This window comes from Oculina patagonica, chromosome 10 (genome assembly GCF_052425735.1).
Source record: "Oculina patagonica isolate OP01 chromosome 10, crgOcupat, whole genome shotgun sequence".
In the NCBI taxonomy this organism is placed as follows: Eukaryota; Metazoa; Cnidaria; class Anthozoa; order Scleractinia; family Oculinidae; genus Oculina; species Oculina patagonica.
Genome location: NC_135767.1, coordinates 19355539 through 19380745, shown reverse-complemented (window position 1 = coordinate 19380745; position 25207 = coordinate 19355539). Strand labels below are relative to the sequence as shown.

At 38.8% G+C, this 25207-nt stretch overlaps 3 protein-coding genes across 3 annotated transcripts; 2 read left to right on the top strand and 1 right to left on the bottom strand.

The window, feature by feature from the left end:
• Positions 1-4764: 4764 nt before the first annotated feature.
• Positions 4765-8001, top strand: LOC144667487 (latrophilin receptor-like protein A). The gene is made up of 5 exons (XM_078528907.1): positions 4765-5078; positions 5747-5890; positions 6338-6462; positions 7215-7368; positions 7832-8001. The coding sequence occupies exons 1-5, from the start codon at positions 4850-4852 to the stop codon at positions 7966-7968; spliced, it is 789 nt and encodes a 262-aa protein (XP_078385033.1). The 5' UTR covers positions 4765-4849; the 3' UTR covers positions 7969-8001.
• Positions 8002-9820: 1819 nt separating this feature from the next.
• On the top strand, positions 9821-16109 carry LOC144628066 (solute carrier family 35 member E3-like). Its single transcript, XM_078486122.1, has 6 exons — positions 9821-10439; positions 11946-12056; positions 13252-13311; positions 13419-13517; positions 14450-14532; positions 14834-16109. The coding sequence occupies exons 1-6, from the start codon at positions 10062-10064 to the stop codon at positions 15021-15023; spliced, it is 921 nt and encodes a 306-aa protein (XP_078342248.1). The 5' UTR covers positions 9821-10061; the 3' UTR covers positions 15024-16109.
• Positions 16110-17767: 1658 nt separating this feature from the next.
• LOC144629042 (F-box only protein 7-like) lies at positions 17768-25163 on the bottom strand. Its single transcript, XM_078487206.1, has 11 exons — positions 25028-25163; positions 24710-24941; positions 23531-23797; positions 22712-22874; positions 22003-22095; positions 21819-21908; positions 20743-20795; positions 19854-19974; positions 19520-19557; positions 19164-19308; positions 17768-18311 (listed from the first exon to the last, which is right to left on the bottom strand). The coding sequence occupies exons 1-11, from the start codon at positions 25135-25137 to the stop codon at positions 18109-18111; spliced, it is 1515 nt and encodes a 504-aa protein (XP_078343332.1). The 5' UTR covers positions 25138-25163; the 3' UTR covers positions 17768-18108.
• Between the last annotated feature and the right edge of the window lie 44 nt (positions 25164-25207).

Below are 25207 nucleotides of genomic sequence, written 5' to 3'. Positions count from 1 at the left end.
ATCTGAAAGGTTTCTGTTTTCTTTGTTAAATCCTTGAATGTATGTGTTCAGATAAGTTGCAATCAAACTACCAAAATTATGTTTACGGTTGTTTTCGCTTTCTTGCGTGAAAATGTTACCAACCATATTTCGCGAAGTTCCTTTTTACCATAAACGAAATGAAACTTGTTTAAAAAAGGAAGCTTAAGGCAAATCTTATTTTTTTTCATTTACTTTACTTTTTGAAATTCTGAAAAGCATGAAAGTACATACAATGTGTTTTGTCCGTCTGCGTTTTGCAAATGCCTTTTAGCTTTTAAATCTTCACAAATGAAGACTTAAAAGGCATGATGGTTTTTTGGGGGGTCTGTTGTGGCTTTTTTTAAGCTTGATAATTAAACGAACTTTCAGGTTAATGAAACGGAAGATGACGCCCAGTTTATTCCCCATTATCGTTTCAGCGGAGTTTCGGTTTGCGTGAAACTCATAACACGAACTAAAATGTTTCGTCTTCTAAGTTTCCTGCGCAAATGAGTTCGCTTGTTTTCTTTGACACATTTAACGTAGACAAGGTACAAATAATAAGGAGCTACAGTGAACATTATAAACCAGTTTTTTTTAAAAAAAAGGACTGTGCTAAAGATAGAGGAAAAGGAGAGTAAAATTCAAACAAAACATCGATCAAAAATATTCTACCGTGTATTTGTTGGAATTTACATAGTATATTTGAGTTGTTCTTTTTTTTGTACCCAAATGACAGTTTTAAAATCACAGTATCACTATCAGTATCGCTCATTTAAAGCTGCAGATGGTCTCTAGTTTGCCTTCAAACAAAGGAAAATATTAAAAAAAAACTATAAAATAATATATCTTTTAATTTGTAGCAACATGTTTTCGTAAATTTTAATTAACGGTCAGTGACTAGCATCTATAGTTTTTAAAAATGTACAATTTTTACAATTTTTCGATATATAAAAATTCTGAGGAAAACTATCTAAAAATCTATCTTGATCACTGCAATTGCAGCCATTTGCTATTCATGAAAGGAAACTTTGATAACGCCTTTAATTTTGGTGGTAATTGTTTGAGTTGGAAAACACCCACACTAAAACATTTGGTATCCTTCGTTTCCTGCACAAATTAACTTGCCTTGTTTTATTTCGCAAAAACTGAAATTGAAAACGTAAAAAATAAATCAAGCATTTCAGCGGTTTTCCAAGGAAGTGACACTCGTTAATGGTGCCATTGAAAAGCTGCATGGTTTTTGTTCGCTTTGAAGAAAGGGGGCGGGGGGAGGGACTGAAAGGTATTCCAAATCTCCTCTACAAAAACCTGGTTCTTGTTGTTTTGTTCTCTAACGATTCCCAAAACCCCAAGTGTAGGAAAAAGTAGAACCACGCTTTCGAGAAGATTAAAACGGATTGCGTTTGGGTAAACTTGAAAAACGTCGGCCCGACTTTTTTCAAGTTTATCTCAATTTGTAGAAAAGTGTCATTTACAGTGCTCGAAAATCATCCTTGTTTGTTATGTTGCCGTGATTTGCTTTAATTATTCTGACTAATATAATATATTTTCCGCTTGTTTTCTCTGTAATTAACCTATCCATAAGCTCTTAAGAATCCGAAGGTCAAACCTATGAAAAAATCATTTTAATTGAAGTATGTATGTTTATGTAATTAAACCCAAACATAAACGTATTGGTACTAAACGATTCCTAACTGACATTGTTGCTTCCAATTCAGCCTGTCCGTTTAACTGGGATGGGTTTACAGTCACTGGTTTTCGTTGCCGTCCTCGTTGCATTCGGCCCCTTCTTTGCAGGAGAAAAGTTGGAAGTAACAGGGAAACAGATTGAAGGTAAGAAACGTCCGTCCGTGCGTGCGTGCGTGCGTGCGTGCGTGCGTGTATTCCGCGTGCACGCATTCGCGGGTGATTGCGCGCGCGAATTGCCATGAATTTGTCTCTTCTAATTTGCATGAATGTTACAAGTTAATGATAAGCTATCGATTTTTTTTTCAACGGTGTTTTCACTTAATGGACACAAAGGATCTAGTCACTAAAACCCAGTTTTCAGCAAGAGTTGGGATATTTCGCATTAAATCGCGATCGATGTATTAGTTAATAATAATAATAAATATATATTTTTATAGCGCCTATCCAGGCCTGCTCTAGGCGCTTTACAAAGCGCCTTTTAGTTTTTTATAGATTGATTACCCTTTTTATGACGCAGTGTGTTCCTGTCTTGAGTTACATTTTTTTATTGCAACACAAAAAACACTACTTACAAAACAAAAACATACGCTTATTACAATACTACTTACAAAAACAATACTTATACTACACTACTTACTATACAATACTTCTATAAACTACAGTTTTTTACAACTACTATACAGGTTTTTTTTTTTTTTGCACAATTTTGCTTTATAATACACGCTTACACACTAGTAACACTACATAACACTACAAAAATTACAAATTTCCCGCCTAATTTTGTCTTGAGTTACATGCAAATAAAACTGCCTTTATGTTTAGCAAATTATAACATTTTTTCAGTGTTCCAAGGCCCTTGTCAACCATTTCAGTCAATCCAAACGGCACTTTGCTCCGAGTTTCAAACACTGGTGCAGGACAATGGTCCCGGAGCAATTTGCAATATGCCTGAGGCATCGTGTAATGTGAATGTTACTCGTGCTCCTCCGAACAGGAAGGAGAGACTCTGGGGAAACTGCTACTGTGATCTACTCTGTAAAGAGATTGACGATTGTTGTGTGGATTATGACACCTGGTGAGTTTTTTTTACGATAACTGTATAGTAACAAAATTACATTACAAATATATATATGTCTGAATTTATCAAAACCAGGTCAAGGAAATTTTCACCGTTTTAAGCGAAATCGCTGTAAACGCGATGATAATCGCTCCAAACTCGATGATATAAAAACTAAAGGGAATGTCAGTCTTTTTTTCTCTTCTCCTCTCTCTTCTTCACCTTTCAGCGCTGTATTTCTTCCCCCCCCCCCTTTCTTGTGGCGTTTTGAGCCAAGTCGCGCAGTAACGTACTTGTTCAAGAATACTGACGTCACTTTTCTTTGACCCGGTTTTGATAAATTCAGACATATATATATGTTATTTGCCGGCCGGGAGGTCCGTATTGGGAAAAACTGTACCCGAGGTCTTGAGAACAGCTGTCTTATGGGATCGCAAAAAGAGCAAATTGGGGGTTATCGAGATACGCGATATTTAGGTGAAGAACTTATAGAGATACGGGATATTTTGGGGAAATAAATTAACGGGATACGGGATATAAAAAAAAGAGATTCCTGGTGTATATTGTTTATTTTATAAACATACCTATCATGAAGAAAGTTGGAAGATTTTTAGAAGATTTCTAAACATGTTTCTGTGGTCCAAAGGTCATGCTAACGTTCTTCGAACAGCAAACTTTAAGCAATTTCCGAAAAAATCGGAATAAAACAATTTTATGAGAAATTCCGAGTACTACCTAAGATCACCGAAAAATTCCAAAGTTTTCCGAAGATTTCCGAGGAAGATCCGAAGAAGTTTCGATTATACCTTTCGATTATACGTGTTTTCAATAACGGTTGGATATCTTTGTAAAACACTGCAGTTTATATAATAAAAATATTAATCGGATGGCAGATTTTGAGAACTTTCTATGATCTCTAGTTCTTCTCCTCTACTTCCATGTGGACACGATCAGGGTAGTAAACAGCCAGCAAACATTGATGCACAACATTGATTTTCTTGCTGTGTGCTTTAAAGGCAACCTCTTCATGTGCCAACAAAGCCCAAAATCAAAGCAGTGAAGCTATCCTGTAGACAAGTACCTTCAAACCAAAGGAACCGAATGACTGGCTACATCATGATTGGCAGCTGCCCATCATCTTGGAGGGATGCTGAAACTGCGCGTGCGTGTATGTCTACCAATTACTCCGCTGATCCTGTTGTGGCCTTACCACTACTTGACATGACAACAAACGTCACTTATGCCAACATATACTGTGCCATATGTCATGGGAAGTCACGTGACCTTCACCATTGGAGTCTTCGGATCGGAAGAGGACTGACATCTCCGAACGCTTCTCTGCAGAATATCATATTCTCAGACGTTTCGTGGGAAGCAATTCCAGTTGGCGAAATAATTCCAGACAAATGCGTTCTGACACCATCAGAAGCTAACACGGGACCTGACACTGCTATCAAACAACTCTGTCGTTCCTATGCAAATAGAATTGTTGTGAGGAACGACAATACACCGACAAAAGTTGGTGAAAAGAAACGTCAATATGATTTCAAAAATCCTCATTGTGCCCTTTTGTCAAATCCCACTGTGTTAGCCAACCAGACCGTTTTATGCGGGATGGTTGGTCGTGTTCCTCCCAGATTCTTTTCGATGCTTTTTACGTTTTCAAATCTTGCCAAGACTTCACCTATAAATAGAAGAGGACGAATTGTGCATGTGAAATTTAATTGTCAGATGAACGAAGTTTACGATCCATTCCAAGAAAGATGCTTACCACTACACCTCAGCCGCTCCGACAGTTACATCACGAACAGCACGAACGTAACGAAGAAGTGTCAGGGTATTCGCTTTCCATTCCACGATTTTCGTGTCCTACAAAACAATTCCGTTTTCATTACTCCTCACCAGAAGCTCTACAATAACGACAGCTATATCATGGTAAATCAGACGTTAATTCTGTGCGCGAACTTTTCTCGCAACTACACAAGAAAATCGACCCCCGCGCCCCCCGAGAACGAGAATCCTTCTAACCATTCGCTGGCTCTACGCATCGTCACTTATGTTGGGTTCTCCCTGTCAATCATCTCCCTCCTACTCCTACTGATGACGTACTTCCTGTTTGCTGAGCTGCGCACCTACCCTGGTAAAAAAGTGATGCACTTGTCATGCGCAATGATTGCCATGCAGACAGTGTACTTTGTTTCAGACCCGGATGTTGTTTCCGCTGCAGTCTGTGCTGTGATGGGCGCCCTGTTGCATTACTTCATCCTGGTGGTGTTCCTGTGGATGAGCGTAATTGCCCAGAACACAAAGAAAACGTTTTCTACCCTGAGTAAGTAGATTTCTTTTTCGATTTCCTTAAAGATGATTTCCAGTCCGTACTGCGCAAACTCAGGGTTTGTTTTCATTTTTGTTTTGAATTCGTTAAAACGTTACACTTCGGTGATAGCGTACATGAAGTTTTTTAGTTCGCCATAACGGATTGTTTCGTTCAAGAATTCACGATGAGCTAAAACGTCGGTTTGAAATACCGTCGAGCTTCTTTTACTCGTTATTATTGTTTTGCAAGGATAACTGGCGTTAATATTGAAGAAAAAGGTAAGTTTTGTCCCGGAATTTTTATTTTTGCTAGTAAACATTCTTCTGTTTGTGAGACTCACAAACATTGCAGGCGGAGATTGCGCAGTACGGACTGGTAATCATCTTTAATATGGACCTCAGACCCCACTTAAGTAATATAAGCAAAACTCCTTCGCAACGTTGCGAAAAGTAGACGATAATTCTATTTTTCTGTAACTCGCAACGCAACATTCTGTTGCATTGCAGATTGCAAAAATGGGTTTTAACATGCACTTGAAATGTTTCTGGCAACTGGTATGGCAACGCAACGTATTTTTGTTGCGTTGCAATCAAATTTCATGGATAACTTGCAAGAGCGAGTTGCAAAAGCAAAACAATGTAGTGTAAGAGATGGTTTGAATTTCTTTTCTTTTCGCAAAGATGTAGATCTGCACAACCCTCTCGTGGTCGCCGAACGAAAGAAATCTTATATTCATTCCTGCGTGTTAGCTTGGGGAGTACCACTTGTTGCTGTTGGAATCTGTGTGACTTTGCAATTGACAAATACTGGAAACGTTGTTTACGGTGAGTCTCTGAGAACTTTTTAGGCTTAAGGTCATTGCCCCGAAACAGAGTTAAACATAAATTTCAACCAATGCAATGACTGGTTGTTTACCTTTAGGTGACGTTTTTTTTTTTCAAAAAAAGTGGGCTCACATATTCTTTTGGGAGCAGGAAGAACTAGTATATGCCATTCATTTCCCAAATAATTCTCTTGCATGTACTGGCAAAGAACACGTTTCCAGTGATAATTTATTTAAAAAGCCGCCTAGAAAAAAGCCGCCATTGTGTTAATGTGCGCATGCTATTTTTAGTACAATTTTGTGCAGTAATTATGAGAAATGCAATACAGGGCAATAACCTTGAACCAAGACGACAGCTTCGCTTTCGGCTCACCACGCCTGCATGCATACGTCAATTCCTCCCCAACTCTCTGGCAGTTTATTTAATAAGTGATAATTTATCTCGTAGGTAATGAAGATGGCTGTCAGCTGTCGCTCCCTGCTCGCACTTTTGCTGTCGCTTTTCCTGTTACGGCGTTGCTTGCTTACAACATCTATGCATTGATCCGCACTGCTGTTGCTATCAAACAACAGGTAAGGAATGTTGTTGTTAATCATCGTGGTAGAGTACAATAATAATAAAGTATTTTCCGTTTGTCTCACAACGTAGTGTCACTTGTGATGTAGATCGCGACGTTTCGACTGCACACTGCTAGTCTACATCAGGCGATTAGGTCGACTGGTCGGGTGTAACCTTATAAAGCACGCTGCTGCGCTGTGATTGGTTAAAACGATAATATTCAAATTCTGGCCTTGTGTCCTGATAAAATGCCAACAAAACATTTCACATAAAACCTTTATGCAAGTGGGAAGATTAAATGCAGAGGGCCACACAACGTTAGGAAGACTATGGCACAATTCTTTGTCGGATATCACGTAGCTTGGAGATGCATGTACTAGAACTCACTCGAGGTGTATAAAGAGTAATTTTAAATGCATGGCTATTACGACGACACTTGTATTGGACAATTTATTTGGCCGATATTTTGAAATTTCTCACTCCAGCACTGGCCCTGTAGAAGACTAGTTGACTAGTCAAAATATCGGCCAAATAAATTGTCCAATACAAGTGTCGTCGTACTAGTCGTGCATTTAAAATTACTCTTTATACAAGTGTTCTAGCAACTTTGACTAGTGACTTGAAGTGGGGGGGCTTAAAAGACTCTTCTCTTAGTAAGTCTTTAATTTTTCGGAAAAAGTGGGGGGGGCTAAAGCCCCCCCCAGGCCCCCCGGCTCCGCCGTCCCTGGTTACTCCGTTAAAGTAACCATTTTTCTCTTTTTGAAAGGGAAACATGGCGGCAGCGAGTCAGAGAAGGCTTCCTGTGATTGTACTGAAAATGACGGTTGTCATGGGGATCGCCTGGATCCTTGGATTTGTGTTGGCTTTCTATCCAACTCCTTATTTGGAATATCCGTTCGTCATCATCAACAGCTGTCAAGGTAAGTCAGTTCATGACCTAGCCCCATCTTCCCAGTCATTTCTAAACATTGTCCATTCTCGTCCCCATACCTCATTTGGCTTCTTTTAGCCAACGGGGCCTTGGTACAAGAAACGAAGGGCTCTGGAGACATGGGATTTTTGAATTTATTCGAAGTTATTTTGATTGGTTGTTTGAAACATAGAAATCTTGAATGAAAGTCAAAAATACCACGACCCTCTCACACAGTGCTAGTCTTTAGAAACATTATGACTGCATTCACAAAGACCGGAAGTCCTACAATAAAGGATTGCACTGGAAATCCTGTGTCTCCAACGTCAAGATCCCTTCCTTTCTCGTGCCAAGGCCCAAGGCCCCGCCTTTATAGAGAAACGAAAAGAGCTTTGGGGACGAGAATGAATCAGTTCATGGCCCAATTCCCTCTCCTCAGCAATTTCTAAGCATTATCTTTCTTTATTCATCAGGTGTTCTGATCTGCGTCTCATTTGTGTTCAACAAGCATGTCTTCACTCTGTACAAACAGAGATTCATGACCGCAACAAATCCTGAGCCCGCGGCAGGTGCAGCTGACCAACAAGCAGGCTCTGCACAGCAGCCCTAAACTTTGTCGGTGATGTGTTTGGGAAATGGGTACCACAAACGTCGACCCAAGGCTTTCACTCATTTACTGTTATACTTTACTATATATTCACTACTGTGTATGTTTAGAGATTTAATCCTCGATGGAAAAGTGTAGAATTCGCTAAGCCATTTCCATTTTAGGTACATTGTAAGACCTTTAGCGACTTTTTAATTTTTACTTTTTACTAGGGCCTCTAAGGATAACAGTTTTTATTGTAAAGCTGACGGAGTAACCCTATTTAAATAAAGGCTTCTCTTCTTCGATACCTGTATTTCTGCAAGTCATTAAAACATGTTGCTCATGTCTGTGTCACTTTTAGAAAGCTTATTAATTCTTTATCAAGCATTCTTCCCTGTTATCAGTTTTCAAGCCTGGTTTGCGTAAGTGCAAACATAAACACTGACTATCGCAACCTCGTTCCAAGGGTCTCTCTCTCTCTCCCCAAACCCAAGAGCCGGGAGAGAGAGACCATAGGAATGAGGTTTTGAATACCGTATGTTATTGAGCTTGTGATCGCGTTTCAGCGTTTGTGTGGACACTTTCAGTTTTGCTAATGCTTGAGTTTCTAGTGAAAAAACTGAATCAAAAATGAAAGTGCCATCTTATTCGGTCGGTTTGTTGGATTTTGGAGCAAAATAAAACCATATTTACAATTATTCAACGGTCATTCCAACCGAAATTGGTTACAACTTCGTAAGGGGTTTTGACTTTGTATGGGCTTTTAAACGGGGAGGGGGAGCGGCTTTTAGGCGGAATAAAAAAGCGTTTTTTGAAATGAACTACAGCAGTGTTGTTCGTAATTGCTGGTTTTCACTGTCACGCGAGTAACGATACTCTCAAAGGTAAAAAGGTAAAGGTATTTTATTTAATGTCAAAAGCACGGGGAGTGGTTGCCCAGTCACGGAAGCAAAAAATAAATCCAAAGCTATTGAGTAAAAAAAAAATCAAGAATATTAATATTACAGGTCGTTGAAAATCACTAGACGGTCTACGTGTCCAAGTTTCAGGTCTGTACGGTATTCTGTACTCGAGATATTCGTTAAAATGTTTCACACAAATATAGAGAGCACAGTGGTCGAGCACAGTGTGGAAACGCCATGTTGGAGTCCGTGTGAAGGGACTCCGAGATGGCCGCCCGGAAATCAATGAAAACATCTGGCATTCACTTCTGCTATAAAAAGCGGTCAGTTCACCTTCGTGAATACGTAAACATTCACATAAACACTTCTTGTAAAACCTCAATTGTTCAGATCGTTAAAAATCACAGGATGAAGCACAGGCGGCCATTCTGATGTCGTGTGGCGCAAAACTCCGAAATTCAAAATGGTATGTCTTAAAAAACGGGAGATGCTATCGAGCTAAAAACCTTCAGTAAGATATATATTAAGGACGTCAAATAGCCAGAGAAGGATAAAAAGTCAGGTCTCTCGCTATTCTGGATTTTATGATGACGTCACGTGAAAACCAAGAAAAGGTCTTTTATTGACTGATATGACCGGTTATGAAATATAAAGTTTTTTTTAAATCGTTATAAATCCAATTCATTTCAATATTCGTTTAGAAAAGGATAGGGGGCTTAGGGTAGGGTGGGGGGGGGGGGGCTTACAATCGGATGTATTTTTTGTCTATAGCGGTATTCCGCCAAATAGTAAACACTCGTGAGTTTGCCCGACAATAAAAGCAAGTTGGAAAGCCGTTGGCTCTCCAAAATCAGCAAACCGACCGAAGAAATGGTACTGAATTTACCAGTCCTTTCAGAGTCGATTCCCAGAAGTCACTATTCGTCGGATAAGGGACTGGGAATGAATAAGATTTCCAAGATGGCGTCCAAAGTCTTCTTCATTCAAAAGTAATGTTTACTTTTTGAAATCATTTGGGATCTTTTTTGTGCAGTATATTGCTCGATACCTTTTGTACTTTGGTAGAACGATTCGCACCGAACATTTGCCACCTGTAAACCTCAACACTTGGAAACTTGTTCCTCGATCGTTCTTCGCCTTCGTTCAACAAAAGAGCAGTCGATTTAATAATTGAAGCGGCGAGTTTCCCTCGAATTTTTGCCAAACGACACGATGCATAAAGCTGTACTGACGCTGGGATTATTAATCAATATATGCTCTTCGATTTGCATCGTTTTCCTGAACAAATGGCTGTACGTTCATCATGGATTTCCAAACATGACTTTAACATGCATTCACTTTGCCACCACGTATATTGGTCTTCGATTGTGCGTTCTGTTGAATGTTTTCCAACCCAAGCGGCTGTCTGTGCTGAAAGTGGTGCCATTGTCCTTGGCGTTCTGCGGGTTCGTGGTGTTTACCAACCTCAGTCTTCAAAATAACACCGTGGGAACTTATCAATTGGCAAAGGCTCTCACTACGCCCACCATTGTGGGAATACACACGTTCTTCTACAACAAGAGTTATTCAACACAGATCAAGTTAACAGTGGTAAGAGGGGCTTGAGGTGGGAAATCGGGAGAACAATAGGCTGGGAAAAGGGATTTGGCCAAAATTTGGGCTGGGAAATGGGATCTAAAAGTATACTCATGAGAAAATGTTCTCTGCTGGATTTCAATCCGTTGTTGAGAGAAGTTGCTTCTAGTCCAGTACTGGAAATTACTGTCGGTCATCGGACATTGTCCGATCAAATATGCCAAAATGTTCGGCCAATTTTGCAATATGTTCGGACATGATGTCCGAGAACTTACGTGACTGTGTCTTGGAAAATTCAATGTGTTTGATTTAAAATGCGAATTGATGTCCGTTCAAAATAAAAGTTTGGAAGGACACATGTCCTTTTAAGTAAGAAAAATTATTTCCAACACCTTCCTCAAGAGCCAGGGTGCATTTCCATGTACATGCCGTGCCGAAGATACACCTAGTTTTTTTTGGGTCTATGCCAGACCTCTCAACCTCAAAGCACTCGAAATCTGGAGATTGAGGTCAAAAAATCTGGAGGTTTCAGTAAAAACCGGGAGATTGATCAACTGACGGACGAAAATAACTATAAGAGTCCTAAAACCAGGCGCTAATCAAATGACTTGTTACTCTGTTTACCGTGAGATTTATGTTTCTCAACGTGAGATTGAAGTGAAAACCGTGAGTCTCACGACAAAATCGTGAGACTTGAGAGGTCTGCTATGCCAAGGTCCTGTATGATTCATACATAAAATAAGTCATTTCAAGTGACAGGGATGATTGAATGGGTGCATAAATCAAGATAAAAAAAATCCCTATGGACCAAAACCAAATTTCTGACCCATTAAATGTTTCAGAAAGGGGAACAATCTGAAGATATAACACAAAGAAAAACATTAGAAACACATTCAGTGTTTGTACTTTATTCGCAAAACTATGCGGCCAAGGCACTATCACAAATCTTAAGATTATTTTTAATACCCAAAAAGATCCCTTGTAAAATCTAGCCACCCCAAAAAGATACTTGCCAAATCCCGAAATCGAAAATTTCAAACCCAAAAAAATCCTTTGATCATCCCTGTCACTTGAAATCCCCCTGGGATCTGTGCGCCAGTTCAAATGCGCCAACTATGATTGTACACAAGTATGCTGCTTAAAATTGAAATCTGTGCCAAAGATAGGGGTGGTGAATGGTCCTTCTAAAAATGCATGTCTCGCAAAATTTTAGCCAAATTTCAGGGGTCTCGTCGTCTCAAATTTTTTCTTTGACGCCTTCTCAGTCTCAATTTCTTTTGCAAGACTAAAAAGGTCTCGGGCTCGCAGAAAAGATATCGGTCTCGCCGTCTCGCAAAGTCTCGCATTTACCATTCGACACCCCTAAAGATGCAGCCTGGCTCAAGAGAGACAAGTGAAATTTGAGCAGAGAATCCCTGTGGTGAGAGCTCTTTATTGGGTGTTCTTTCTTAAGTTATTTCCTGGTGGCTTAAATTTATTATTTTACTTAAATCTCATGTAGCATGCAATTATTTCTTGCAGATTCCAATAATTCTTGGTGTATTTTTAAACTCATATTATGATGTGAAGTTCAACTGGGTTGGTACTATCTATGCCAGTTTGGGTGTCATAGTAACGTCTGTCTATCAAGTGGTAAGTTGTGTGATGTAATTGCCAATGCGATATCTTCTAAATAGTGAGAGGGAAGACACGGATAGTGAGAGGGAAGACGCGGATAGTGAGAGGGAAGACGCAGATAGTGAGAGGGAAGACGCGGATAGTGAGAGGGAAGACATGGATAGTGAGAGGGAAGACACGGATAGTGAGAGGGAAGACGCGGATAGTGAGAGGGAAGACGCGGATAGTGAGAGGGAAGACGTGGATAGTGAGAGGGAAGACATGGATAGTGAGAGGGAAGACGCAGATAGTGAGAGGGAAGATGCGGATAGTGAGAGGGAAGATGCGGAAAGTGAGAGGTAAGATGCGGATCTAAACTTCCTATACCTTTTACTCCCAGTTCCTGCCCCCTCCACAGTGGACAGGGGTGACAGAGAGGAGGAGAGTGGAGGGGGACAGGGGGGCTGGAGCCAGGAGAATGGGGGTGGGAAGCAAGAGAAGGGAGGGCGGGAGACAGGATTTCTAAAGTGGTTGGAACTTGGAGAAAAAAATAAAATTTTGCAACATTTTGTTATTATTATTTTGCAGTAGATATGGGATAAATAGGAGAGAACAGCTATGGAAAGGGGAAGGATGGGGGAGTAAAGAATATGGGAAGCAGGAGTAAAACTTTAAAGGCATGGGAGGCAGGAGGTTCAGACCCCCTGTCGCCCTCCACAGTGGAGGGCAGAAGGAAGGGGCAGCCCAGGTTAAAAACCTTGTGAAGATCTTAGATGATCTTAAAGGGAGGCAGCGGGGCCGAGTGGTTAGAGCGCCAGACTTGAAATCCGGAGGTCGCGGGTTCAAGTCCCGTTCTGACCACTAGCTGGTGTTGTTTTCGGTAGCCCCGAATTCAACTCCTCGGCTACGCTTGTAAATAGCCAACTGGTCTGCCTCCTGCCAGTTGGGATTCTTAATCATGTTTCGTTCATTTTCAATATATGTTTCAGAGTTAGTTTACATTGGCCCTGAAAAGCCCCATTCGGGGAGTGGTCAATTACATGCATATTATTTTTTTTATTTTTATCTTGAAAGATCTTCTAAGATCTTACCTAGATTTAACCAAGATCTTGTCAAGATCTTAACAAGTTTTTTAACCTGGGTGACCATAGTGTCCTATGTCAGACATTGATTCTCATTAATTAATGTATTATTTGTTTCTAGACCACAATTTATTATGTTTATTTTTCAGTGGGTTGGAACAAAGCAAAAGGAATTTCAGGCAAACTTCATGCAACTGTTGTATTACCAGGTAGATGCCACTATTTTTGGTCTATAGTAATCCCCTGTTAGTGTAATTTCCTGCATTTTAACTGTCCTCCTTGGTAGAACTTAGTGATTTTTGATAAATCTTTTCAGGCTCCCTTATCAGCAGGCATGTTAGGAGTAGCTGTTCTTATTTTTGAGCCTATCACATCAGAGAATGGACTTCTGTCTTCTTGGTCAATGTCGTCATTAGTAAGTGTAAAGCTTTCATTTGATCCTTTGTTCTAGACTATAAAATTATTAAAAATAATTAATTGTAGTAGAATCCCAATTTCTTGATCTTCTGATCACTTTAACAAATTTAGATTTCCCTTGTAGATTGGATAGATTAATTTGGGATTCCACACTAAGGCCTGGTTGACACTATCATGCAAATAATGACATGACGATCGACATAAAAAAGATCAATTGAATTTTTCTTATTGTCATTATTGCGGTTTTCAGTGAATTGGAACTCTGAAATTCAAAATCTAACTAACGATTGCATTTTTTTCTTGCTGTCAATCATATTAAATTATTATGGTAAACTTCTGTTTCCTGAGAGGTCCGCTAAGATGATTGACGGCAGCAAAAAGCATATACCGTTGGTTGAGGATTGAATTTCAGAGTTCGCATATCACTGAAAACCGCAATAATGCTTATGTCATTATGTTCTTGCCATGTTGTTTAAAATGCTATCTTCAGGGGCGGATCCAGGATTTCAAAAGGGGAAGTGGATGGCAGACCATTAGGGCCTAACCCTAACCCTAACCCTAAGTGGCGGCAGACGGCGAAACGTGGCGTAACAACAACCAGACATGAGCGAGAGCTAATTTTTCTTTCTTTATTTATTTTCTATTTCAAATAAAGTAACATTTCGAATTTTTTTTTACTGAAAAATGGGGGGTGGATATCCACCCTATCCACCCCCCTGTATCCGCCCCTGATCTTGTATTGTTCCCACTTGTGACATGAAATATCAATGTGAGGTGATTGATGTGTGACCTTGAATGCTTCACTAGTGTGAAGCATTCCTTAGACACAGTGCTATGAGGATAATGAAGTGATCTGCAAATTATGCTGAATGCAATCTGTATAGTAGTTAAAATAAAACACCAATTTGATTGTTTTGATTATTGTTATAGCTGGTGGTATTAGCATCAGGTGTAGTGGCCTTCAGCGTTAACCTGTCAATCTACTGGATCATAGGAAACACATCGCCAGTCACGTATCCTTTAGAAATTCATACCCAGCCTATTAAATATGTGGAAAGCACAATCATGTTATGTAAGTTGTTTATGGTTTGTAACTAAGCATGCCTGTTGCTAGAGATTGGAACTGTCATTCTGAGTAATTCAAACATCCCTTTTCTCAAAGGAGAAAAGAACATAGTGCCCACATTCCACCAGTAAATTGTTTTCAGACACTAAACTTTTAGAGGGAACACAACCTGGCATTGATAGTGTTCTAATTTTCGTAATTTATTTGACAATTTAGTTTTAAATCTTTTTTTCTTAACTAATGAACAGATATAATATGGTGGGCCATTTAAAATTCTGCATCATTCTGTTGGGTGGTTACTTTATCTTCCACGATCCACTACGTGTCAATCAAATGCTAGGCGTGGCTATAACGCTCTCAGGGATCATAGCTTACACACACTTCAAACTTGCAGAACAGAACACCCTTAAACTGCCCACCACAGTAAACAAAATATGAATGGAAGATTTTTGGAATATAATAATTTTATTATGTTATCCTTTTCAACAACTCAATGAGAAGTGAATTAATATTTTTAGTTTTTGGGAGCTCACTTGCCTGTATAGTCACTGTGATTTTTTGGGACAATAAAAGACTGCGAGGGTAGGTGGCAGGGATGCCAAAAATGTAAAAATGAGAAGTTAGCTGTTAGTTTTTGTTCAAAACAATATAAAAATTGCAATGGTATTTATTGTAAAATCAATGAAACTTATAAACAAAAAATTTGGGTTTTAAAGGGGTCTTCCCTGACTATTGTCAAGCAACCAAGAAAACCTAAACAATAAACAACCTTTCCATAACTGCAAAAAATACCGGTACAGGTATTAAACTTGTTCAATTTTTTTTCTCTCCCTCTTCGTGTGAAATGAAATGTCATTCGAACAGCGATTTGAGCCATTTCTGAAACGGCACATAAAAATGCTATACCCATCCGACTGTTCTCCTGGATTTTCATGCAGTGAGTTGTATTTATTGTTAAGGGAAGGAAAAAAAGGCAGTACCAAAGTTTTGCATTATGATAATATTTCATATAACTTGCTATCATCTTGAAATCTTTTTGCTGTTATTAATTTATATTTCAAGTTCATTCAAGATGTCCAGCAAGGTTACATGATTGTATTATTCTTAAACATAACTTACTTATGACAAAATTCTAGAACGTGTGGTTCCAGGAAATTTCCATACCACCCCAAGGAAGGTTTTATGAGAGGAGTCTCAAAAGCCAGAATTTTAATTAAAGGAATTTTACTATGTTGTATGGTTAGGGTTTACCGTATTTACTCGAATAAGCGCCGCGGCGCTTATTAAATTCTTCGCGCCTCAAGTGCGGCGCTTATTCGAGGGAGGCGCTTATTCAAAATTTGGACGCCACAAAGAATCTTATCTTTTACAGTTATTGAAAAGAGGGTATTTTGATTGTCAGTATTGGTCTCTTGCTGAAACAGAAGTGGCGCTAGCTGCCCGGGCAGAGTTTGCGGCCTTCACAACATTTACAAAACTACGTATTGTAAGAATGTTGAATAGAAAACTAATGGGCGAGCAGTAAAACAGTTACTTTGAACTGCAAAACATCACTCTTGGTGAAAGAAATTTTCAAGTTTGATTTGGAGTTGCTTTGTAGTGCCGCATCGGGACTGCGGCGCTTATTCGGGGGCGGCGCTTATTCGGGGCGGCGCTTATTCGAGTAAATACGGTATGTGAAAAAGCAGCTCTCTAAAGTGACTCATATTTATTTTATTGTTATGGGAGGGAAAGGAGCAAAAGATGTATTTATTTAACTATGTACAGTGGAATCCCGATACATCTCAAACCTTCCAATAACATGAACCAAAAGTCATTCCCCTTTCCTCAGTCGAGTTCTGCAATTTTACCCCAAATTTCTCAAACCAATTATTTTTTTGCTTTCCCTTGGAGGGTCGAGAAATCAGGATTCCATTAAATGATTTTTTTGGGTTTGTTATAGGGAAATAAAATAAAGTACATAGTTTTAACCATTGTGTGAACTTACTTTTGTTGGACTTATGGCCCTAGTTGTTCTAAGGATGGACAACACTATCTATTGGATAAATCGCTATCCAGTGGATAGCATAGTTTGTTCTCTTAACACTTATCCACTGGATAGCTATTTATCAAGTAGATGGGTTTATCAACCCATTGAACATTTAACTGGGTGCTGTAATTTAGCAGGTTTACTAGGTTTTTATATATTTTTTTTTGCCCCAACCTATGGACAAAATGGCATAATTACTTGTCACTGACTCAGATTTTCGAGCAGCTAGTAAATAAACAACGCTCTTTAAATTGTGCAAGCGAACAGCCAGTACACAAATGCAGACGTATTTCCAGCTGTTTCCAGTTGTTTGTTTCTCTCCGCCAAAAAGTGAGAGAAACAACAGCTGGAAATACCTGTGTTCGCAAGCTAACAGACAAGCAGACCTTGCATTTCTCTCCAGGGGGGTACTCCGGCTTGTAAATGACGGGGATGATCGAAGGATTTTTTTGGCTTTGAAATTTTCGATATTCTTCATTGTTCAGTTCATCTATATTTTTTATTAAAGGTAATAGATCGCGCGTGTAATTTCAGCTTCTTTTCTTCTTTACTTTCTGGTATAATATATTCTATAATATATTTTGTATGTGTGTCCGTGTGTATGTGTGTGTGTCCGGCCAAAATTTGACAACTCAATTTGTAAACTGGCAACCCGGCATTTTTAACCTAGTGGTTATTTCGGGTTGCCAGAACTCCTTATCTTTGGTAATTTATTTTTATAACAATTCTGTAATTTAATTTATTGATAAGGAAAATAAAGAGGATGTGATGTGTTAAACATCTGGCAAGTATTTTTTTGGGTGACTTGATTAATATAGGGGATTTTTTTGGGTATTAAAAACGAACTAAAGTGCCCTGGCACGGCCTTGGCGTTTTTATGGTATGATGAATAAACAAACACGAGCGTTCAATTTTTATGGTTTTCTTTGCGTTATATTACTGCCCCTCCTGGCAATTTAGGGGTTATTTGACAAGAGATTTTTTTGGGGGGTTATTTTTGGTCCAGGGATGTTTTTGGGTAATGTTGGAAAACTCAGGGATTTTTTTGGGTCCTGAGTTTTGCCTCCATTCGATCATCCCAGTCATTTACAAGCCGGAGTACCCCCCTGGGAATTTCTCCCACCCCAAAAACGCACATTTTATCTACATAATGTAAAATAATCTACAACATTTTATTAATATTTAATTTTACAACTTCCAGGTTTTAAACCCATAAAGGAAAGCATTCATTTGTGAAATCTCTAAAATAAAGCATGAAGACCATTCATTGGTTTCCACTGGACTGTCAGAAATGGTTTACAGCATCCACACTAGGCTGCAGCACTGAATAATGTCTTGACACAGTCTGTTAATGAACTGGTCGCATAACCAGTTAGCGTTAACCTGCCATCTTATGAATGTGATTTTGTCAGTGGTTTGTGAAAAATGGTCTTTATTTCCACATTTGTAGTGTTAAATCCTTTTGTTTTACACAACCACAATCATTATGTTATTTCATAAGAATCCAGGACGAAAGTTTCCTGAAGGATCTGAGCGGCGTCCCCGTCTAGATGGTCCCGGCATTTGATTAATGTCTGGCAAAGGTCCAAATGGATCAAAGCGAGGTCGTGGTAGACCAGGCCCGGGTGCAGCGCCAGGTGTAGGGTTAATTCCACCAGGTATGAATGGCAAATTAGGAAAGAGATCACTGTGACCACCTGAAATCAAATTAGTCCTACATGTATCAGTAATATTGCCACCATTTTGCAGTAGGGCTACTAGTGGCGGATCTAGGGGAGGGGTCCAGGGGGCCCGGGCCTCCACCTTATAGAGGCCCTTTGGGCAGAGAAAAATTATTTTCGAGAACAGGCCCTCCCCCCTAAAGGTCTGGATCGGCCACTGGTTACAACCAGAGGCAGTACCAGGAGATTCATGCAGAAACAGTAGTCCAAAAGTGGATTGGAGTATGCCCCCTTCCTACCTTGGATGGAAAATGTAAAAAATATCTGTGTTTTCAGAAATGCTTTATTTAGCATTCTGGGAGCCTACTGTATTTATTTGATTAAATGCTGTGGCGTTTATAAAATTTTTTATGATTGGAGTGCGGCTTTTATTCAAGGGCAGCGTAGCGTTTTTATGAGGGTGGCGTTTATTTAAAATTCAATTTATTTCTTGTATACAATAGCATGGTAACTGAACATTTGAATTTTAAAAACAGAAAAAAGGTTTTAGTGCTCGTCTGAAAAGGCTGTTACAATCAAAGAAAATATTTCTTTTAAGGCTTGCTGAAACTTGATTACTTCTATATTTGATTTTTTACTCTATTATTGGAATAAACGCCGCATCATGATGTGGCGTTTAAAAGAGGGCGGCGTTTTTAGTATTTCTGCCCTAATGTGCTGCGTTTATTTGGAGGAGGCGTTTAATTGAATAAATTATACAGTATGCCTATGCAAAGTTTAGTAATATTAGTAAACAGGCATCACCCTTTAATACTACCTCTTCTCTTGAAGGGTGGCACATCTAAAAATAATATGAAAGGCGACTTTAAGCTAAGCTTCTGTACCTACCTATGATACCAGGTGGGTATGGGTCCCCCCTGAAAGGATGTGAGCCGACTCCATAACCAGGGGGGAACAGGTCATCAGGTGGTACCATAACTTGCATCCTCAGTTGTTCTTGGGTTTGTCTCTGTTTGTACAACTGGATGTATGTCTACGCAAGTCAACAAATTAACATTTTAGTATTTTTATACATCACAGACAAAACAATAGAAGACAATAAATCGCTGGTTTCAAATTTTCAAGTTTTAAAGAGTCAAGTACCAACCCCCTCCCCTCCTTTCCCCCTGCTAAAAAAACCCTGGAATAACCTTGCACTATGATTTTTCCAGTTTAAACTGTAATATTGTAGTTAAAATACACACCATCTTCCAACTCTTGGTTTCTTCCTTTACCCTTGCACCTTAAAATTGATTTAAAAATAATATTTATGATTAATACAAAATCAAAAGTACAGTAAATTTAAACAGTTCTGTATGAAAACCAATACAATTCTTTGTTTGATTAAAGATGTTTGGTACACTGTTGATAAGTACTCTGATGTAAAACATGGCAGATATAAAGTGCAAAAAGAAAAAAAACCTGAACGGTTTTCAGTAAATAATTATTACATCAGAAAATTGACTTTCTCTAGATCTCTCCCAGATAATCCTTCCTTCACTGACTCTTTTAATGAGACAGTAATAATAGCTGGCTTACCAAAATCTCTGAACACAAGGTGCTGCCATAAAGTAGAATCATTTGAAAGAGATCTCAACTCTCGGCAGGTGCATGAGACATTCAATATGGAGTGAACTGGAAGGCTTCCTAGAATAATCAACTGAAAGAAAAAAACAGCAAAAGATAGTCAGTGTTTGTATTCAAATGTAAGAGATAAAAAAAGGTAGAAAGTGTTTTCCAAGCTTTGTGGATGAAAAAAAAATTGTGTTTGCAAAAAGAGAAGATTGAAATGTATAAATATTAATATTTGTAACATGCTTCACCGGTACACCCAATTTTGACTCTGCTCACAAGAAGTCTGAGATTTAACCCAAAAATTCCCAGTGATGGCATAATATTGTCAGGAGCCTTATAAAGATCCGAATAGTGCCTTGGATATGGTTGTTGGTTGTTTCCTGGATGTGACAATTTTTGTGCAAGTACATACTGTCATAAATTATAACAACCAGTTTCAGACACTACGGGTTCTATATCATCATTTATTACTGCAAGTACAAGACACATGCTCATGTAAGTACATGTACACGTCAGTAGAATCCCGATTTCACTAATCCTTGGTTTTTCATACAATAACTCCTGATTCCTTGAACCAATTTTTATTTCCCTTGGAATATATTTCAGTCTCTGTAATTTTAATTTAATTTCTTGAACCTCCTGATTTCCCACAGCAATTTTCATTTCCCCTGGAGGTTTGAGGAATCGGGATTCTACTGTACAAGTAATTTTTTTTATAACTACTGGCACCATCTTGCATCGCATTCTAAAAACGCTGAGTGAAGTTCAACACAATTTCCATACTGTAGGACACACACTGCCAGCTGTCAAAAATAAATGACTTTTTAACCAGCTACTGTAGACAAAAAAGTACCTTGACTTCTGCCGGAACAGCCATAAGTCCACATAACTGTGGTAATCCTAGAGCTGAAAAAATGAGAAAGGCAGTCAAAAAAAGTAGCACAAAGAAGAGCATTGTGGTTTTCTTTCAGTGATATGCGAACTCTGAAATTCAATCCTCAACTAAGGATGGGCCGATACTCGATACCAAATATTCGATACACCGATATTTTGACAATTTTGAAAAGTATCGATACTTTCGAAAAATATGGCACTTTCGATACGTTTTCGATACTGCACACGTGACCTGAGCCTGCTGTCTTCTGGTCAGCACGTGAGGTTTGAAAATGCGATTTTGCTCAAAGAAATATTGATGTTCTTGTCAATATTTGAATTTTTCTTGCCTTGACTTGATGTCCACACATTGTTGATGCAACAGTGAACCGAAAAGACCAAAATCAACATTCTTGGCTAACATTTATAACGCCAGGTCTGTCCTTTGTATGGTCACGTGACAAACCAATGACGTCAGGACGGAAATGACGTCATAATATCGATATCGATATCGAGAAAAAAGGCAAATATCGTATCGATATCGTATCGTTTTGAAAAACCTGTATTGGCTCATCCTTATCCTCAACCAATGGTTTATGCTTTTTGCTGCCATCAATCACTTAGCTGACCTCTCAGGAAACAGAAGTTCACTTCACCCGGGCAAAAGGTCACGTCCGTCAGTTGTGATTAGTAGATTTTGATCCATTTGTGTGCTTCTGTTTTTCATGGTTCGTTGGCTGTTGCCATAATTATGATTGACCACAGCAAAAAAACACAATCATTAGTTGAGGTTTGAATTTCAGAGTCCGCATATCACTGCAATAATTTTGTCAGAAACAATTTTTTTTGTAAATTGGCATTTGATGATCCACAAGGCCCCTACAATTCTTATGGTTTAATTCTATTGTCTCTTCTGTACAGTGCTGTCATTGTTTTGGTAGCCAGAGGTACATAAATTAGACATAATTAATTTTTGGTAAAGAAAATAAACCTACAGTAGGTTTACAAAAACAGTTAATTATGACATTAATATACATGTACAACTGTGTATCTTACCAGCTCTCATGAAGGATAACAATGGATATGCCACTTGATCCTTGAACAGTCTTGAAAGTCGATGAAGATTGTAATACACTGATGAAGCTCCTGATAATGAGAAATGGGTGATCAATAAAATTTTCAAAATGACTGCAAAATTGCCACTACTATTTTGTATATAAAGCAACCAGTAGATGCTCACCATTTGTTTTAAGATCCACATTTCCCCTGACAAAATCAGTTGGCTGTAACTTGCAATGATATACGTCACTTTTTGACACTGAATCAGCGAGACCTGAAACATACAGTTTTACAATCATGCAAAAAGAAAAAGTTAAACATCAAGGAAGAGATAATTTTAAGTGCTCCACAATGAAAAGGACCAACTATTAATAGAAGTAAAAAAAAAAAAATACAGCTTTTGTAACAATGGTCATCTTTGTCAAAGCTGATGTATCAGTATTAATTGGTAGACTATTTTTATGTCTAGTCTTCAAAAAAAATTACTCCAAGATGTATGATGCAATCAGTGAAAGTAGTTTGACTGCTATACGGTGTACTAGACGTTTCCTTCCTCCCAAAAAACAGCATGTTATCAGTTGAGTAACAATGGAAGTTTTGCGCCCAGGGTATACCATTAAAACTTTGCTGTTGTCAGGAGCAACAGAGCTAGTTTCCATTGGAAACATCTCATGCTTTTACGTCAGCATTCCCGTTCGCGTAAAAGTTGAATCACTGAAAAGTGCGACAGGCTGCTGATGTCAATAGCACGAGATGATTCCAATTGAAACTAGCTCTGTTGCCCCTGACAACAGCAGAGTTTTAACAATAAAAATTGGGTGCGAAACTTTCCTCATTGCATACTCAACTAATAAGCGCAGTAAAACCAAGTAGCACAGAATGAGACATACCATGGACCATGATGTAAGGTCCTAAAGATGTACATGTCAAGGAGCAGGTCAAGCCAGGACAGGATGAATGTGTGTACATTATTTTTGCGATACCGCCTTTCTTCCAGTCCTTACAGGGCACAACTTTCGTTGAATCCTCATTTTCTGTTTTTTCCACTGAATCCTGAAGAATATATTCACAGAAACATGACTTCAGTACACATAGCCGCCCGCTGTTTTTAGTACAGACAGCTGCCCCTCATCGCTCCCACTAGGTGCGGCTATATTCGCAGGCTACAGTACACATGAAATTCACTTGAACCTCATAAAAATTAATAATTATTTTAGTACATTCCTTTAGTGAAATGACAGTAATGGCCATCACCTACCCAGGGCTGCAAATATTTTTTTTAATTTAAAAGAACATAAAATAATTACAGTTAAACCCCAATAACTTGAACCCTCAGTAGTTAACTCGAACCTCCCGCTAACTTGAACCTTTTCTGATTCCCCTCCAGGCCGTTTTCTTAGTTACCCTCCATAACTCGAACTCCCGATAACTCCAACCTTTTTTGATTTCCCTTAAAGGTTTAGATAGATACTAGAAATAAGATAGATACTAGATAGATACTAGAAATAAGATAGATACTTTCCCTTAAAGGTTCGAGTTATCGCGATTCAACTACATCCTACTAGACACCATCTTGGTCGGACAAAACAAAATTGTGGTCAAACAGATTTTTATTCATCATTTACCATCAAAACATTGTCCAGACATCATGTCCGACCACACTTGGGATTTCGGCAGTCATAAGGAAATTTTGGTCGGCCAATGCCTACCTCAGATGCACAGATATATCCAGTCTCCAACATCAAAACATGAATCACAACCCATGCAGCTTCATGAATGGTACCAACATCTGAAGCTTTATACATGTCTTTCAATGTTTGTGGAATTCCTTCTCGACAAAGAAGAACAGGAGATCTGAGTAATGACATTGATCCTGAACTGTATCGCTGAATCTGTTCTGTTTCACTCTTTGTGGCTTCATGTTTTCCGCGTCTAGTATCGTGTGGCTCTTTCTGACTTGATGAAGCTGAACTCTGCTACAAGATTAACAATAAGATGCAATGCATTTTAATGACACTTTAAACATTGAAAGCAAAGTATATTTAACAGGTTAAGTTTGACCCTGGCAGTCTACAGGGTTCGTACTTTTTGGAACATTTGAAATTTCATGACTTTTTCCATGACTAGTTTTTCATGAACTAAATTTGACCACTTTTCTTGAAAATTTTTAAAAATTATCTTGATTTCAGGTAAGTTTTAACTCTTTTCTTTACAAAAAATAGCCTGCCTTATAAAATTATTTTGTACATGTATAATCAATACCATTTTCCACGACATTCCATGACCCAAACGTTTATTCCATGACTTTCCAGGTCTAGAAAATGGAATTCTAAAATTCCATGACTTTCCGGGTTTTCCATGACCTGTACAAACCCTGAGACTATCAGTTTAATCCGGATAAACCACTATTTAGTGGATAGCGTGGTATGTTTTGTCGACACGTATCCACTGGGTAGTGATTTACCTGCTGAATAGCATTATTCCCCTCTGAACAACCAGTCTCTGATGTTAATCGGTTCCAGTAGCATACATTAACTACTGTAAAGGTATTTATATTCTTATCCTGGATTGGATGCTAAAACATTACAGGGTTTACCCCTAGATTATCAACCCTGAGCAGCCGAAGAGAAATTAATTATGGCTTCCCCTGTCACTCTGATTACCGAAAGTACCGGTAAATGTTTTGGTCCGCTAGTTTTTCAGCTTGTGTAACACATAATATAATTATTCACCTCAGTGTTGGTAAAAGTGGCAGACATTTCCCAAGCCGCAAAGCTGTGAGGTACATGTAAATATCCATCACTATTCAGTGAATAGCTACATGTACATGTAATTATCAACTACAGCTGGGGTAGACTGAAATAGTTAAAACTCAGAACACCTTGTACCTGGACTAGATCACGTGCATGTTCCACAGAGTGACGTGAAAGTTGCTGATTAGTTGGCAGATTATTCCTAGAAGGACCAGGTGTATTTTGGCTGGCTTCTTCAGTTCTTTGCAGTCCTGTGTTTTGCAAAACGTAGATCAAGTCACCATTCACTATGCCCAGATCTGCGAGCAGGACGGACTCATTATCCAAAACGTCTTGTCCATTCAGACTTAGATTAAAACTGTCTGTTCTGCAAATGAAAAGCCCAATCATAAAATAAAGCTTTAAAAACTTTTAGAAACGTTCACTTAGCTTTCGACAAGCTGTGAGATATACCTTAAGCCAAATTTTCTGTGGACAGCCTCTCGGCAATCACTCAGTGTTATTGCATCTCCCAGCAATTCCAGCACTTCTCTTCGCCTGTTCAAGACAGCTCTGAGTTTCATTTCCAACAAAAGCTAGTAATTTTCAGGGAAAATATCGGCAATGACGATGCGCCATGTTGGCGGCCATATT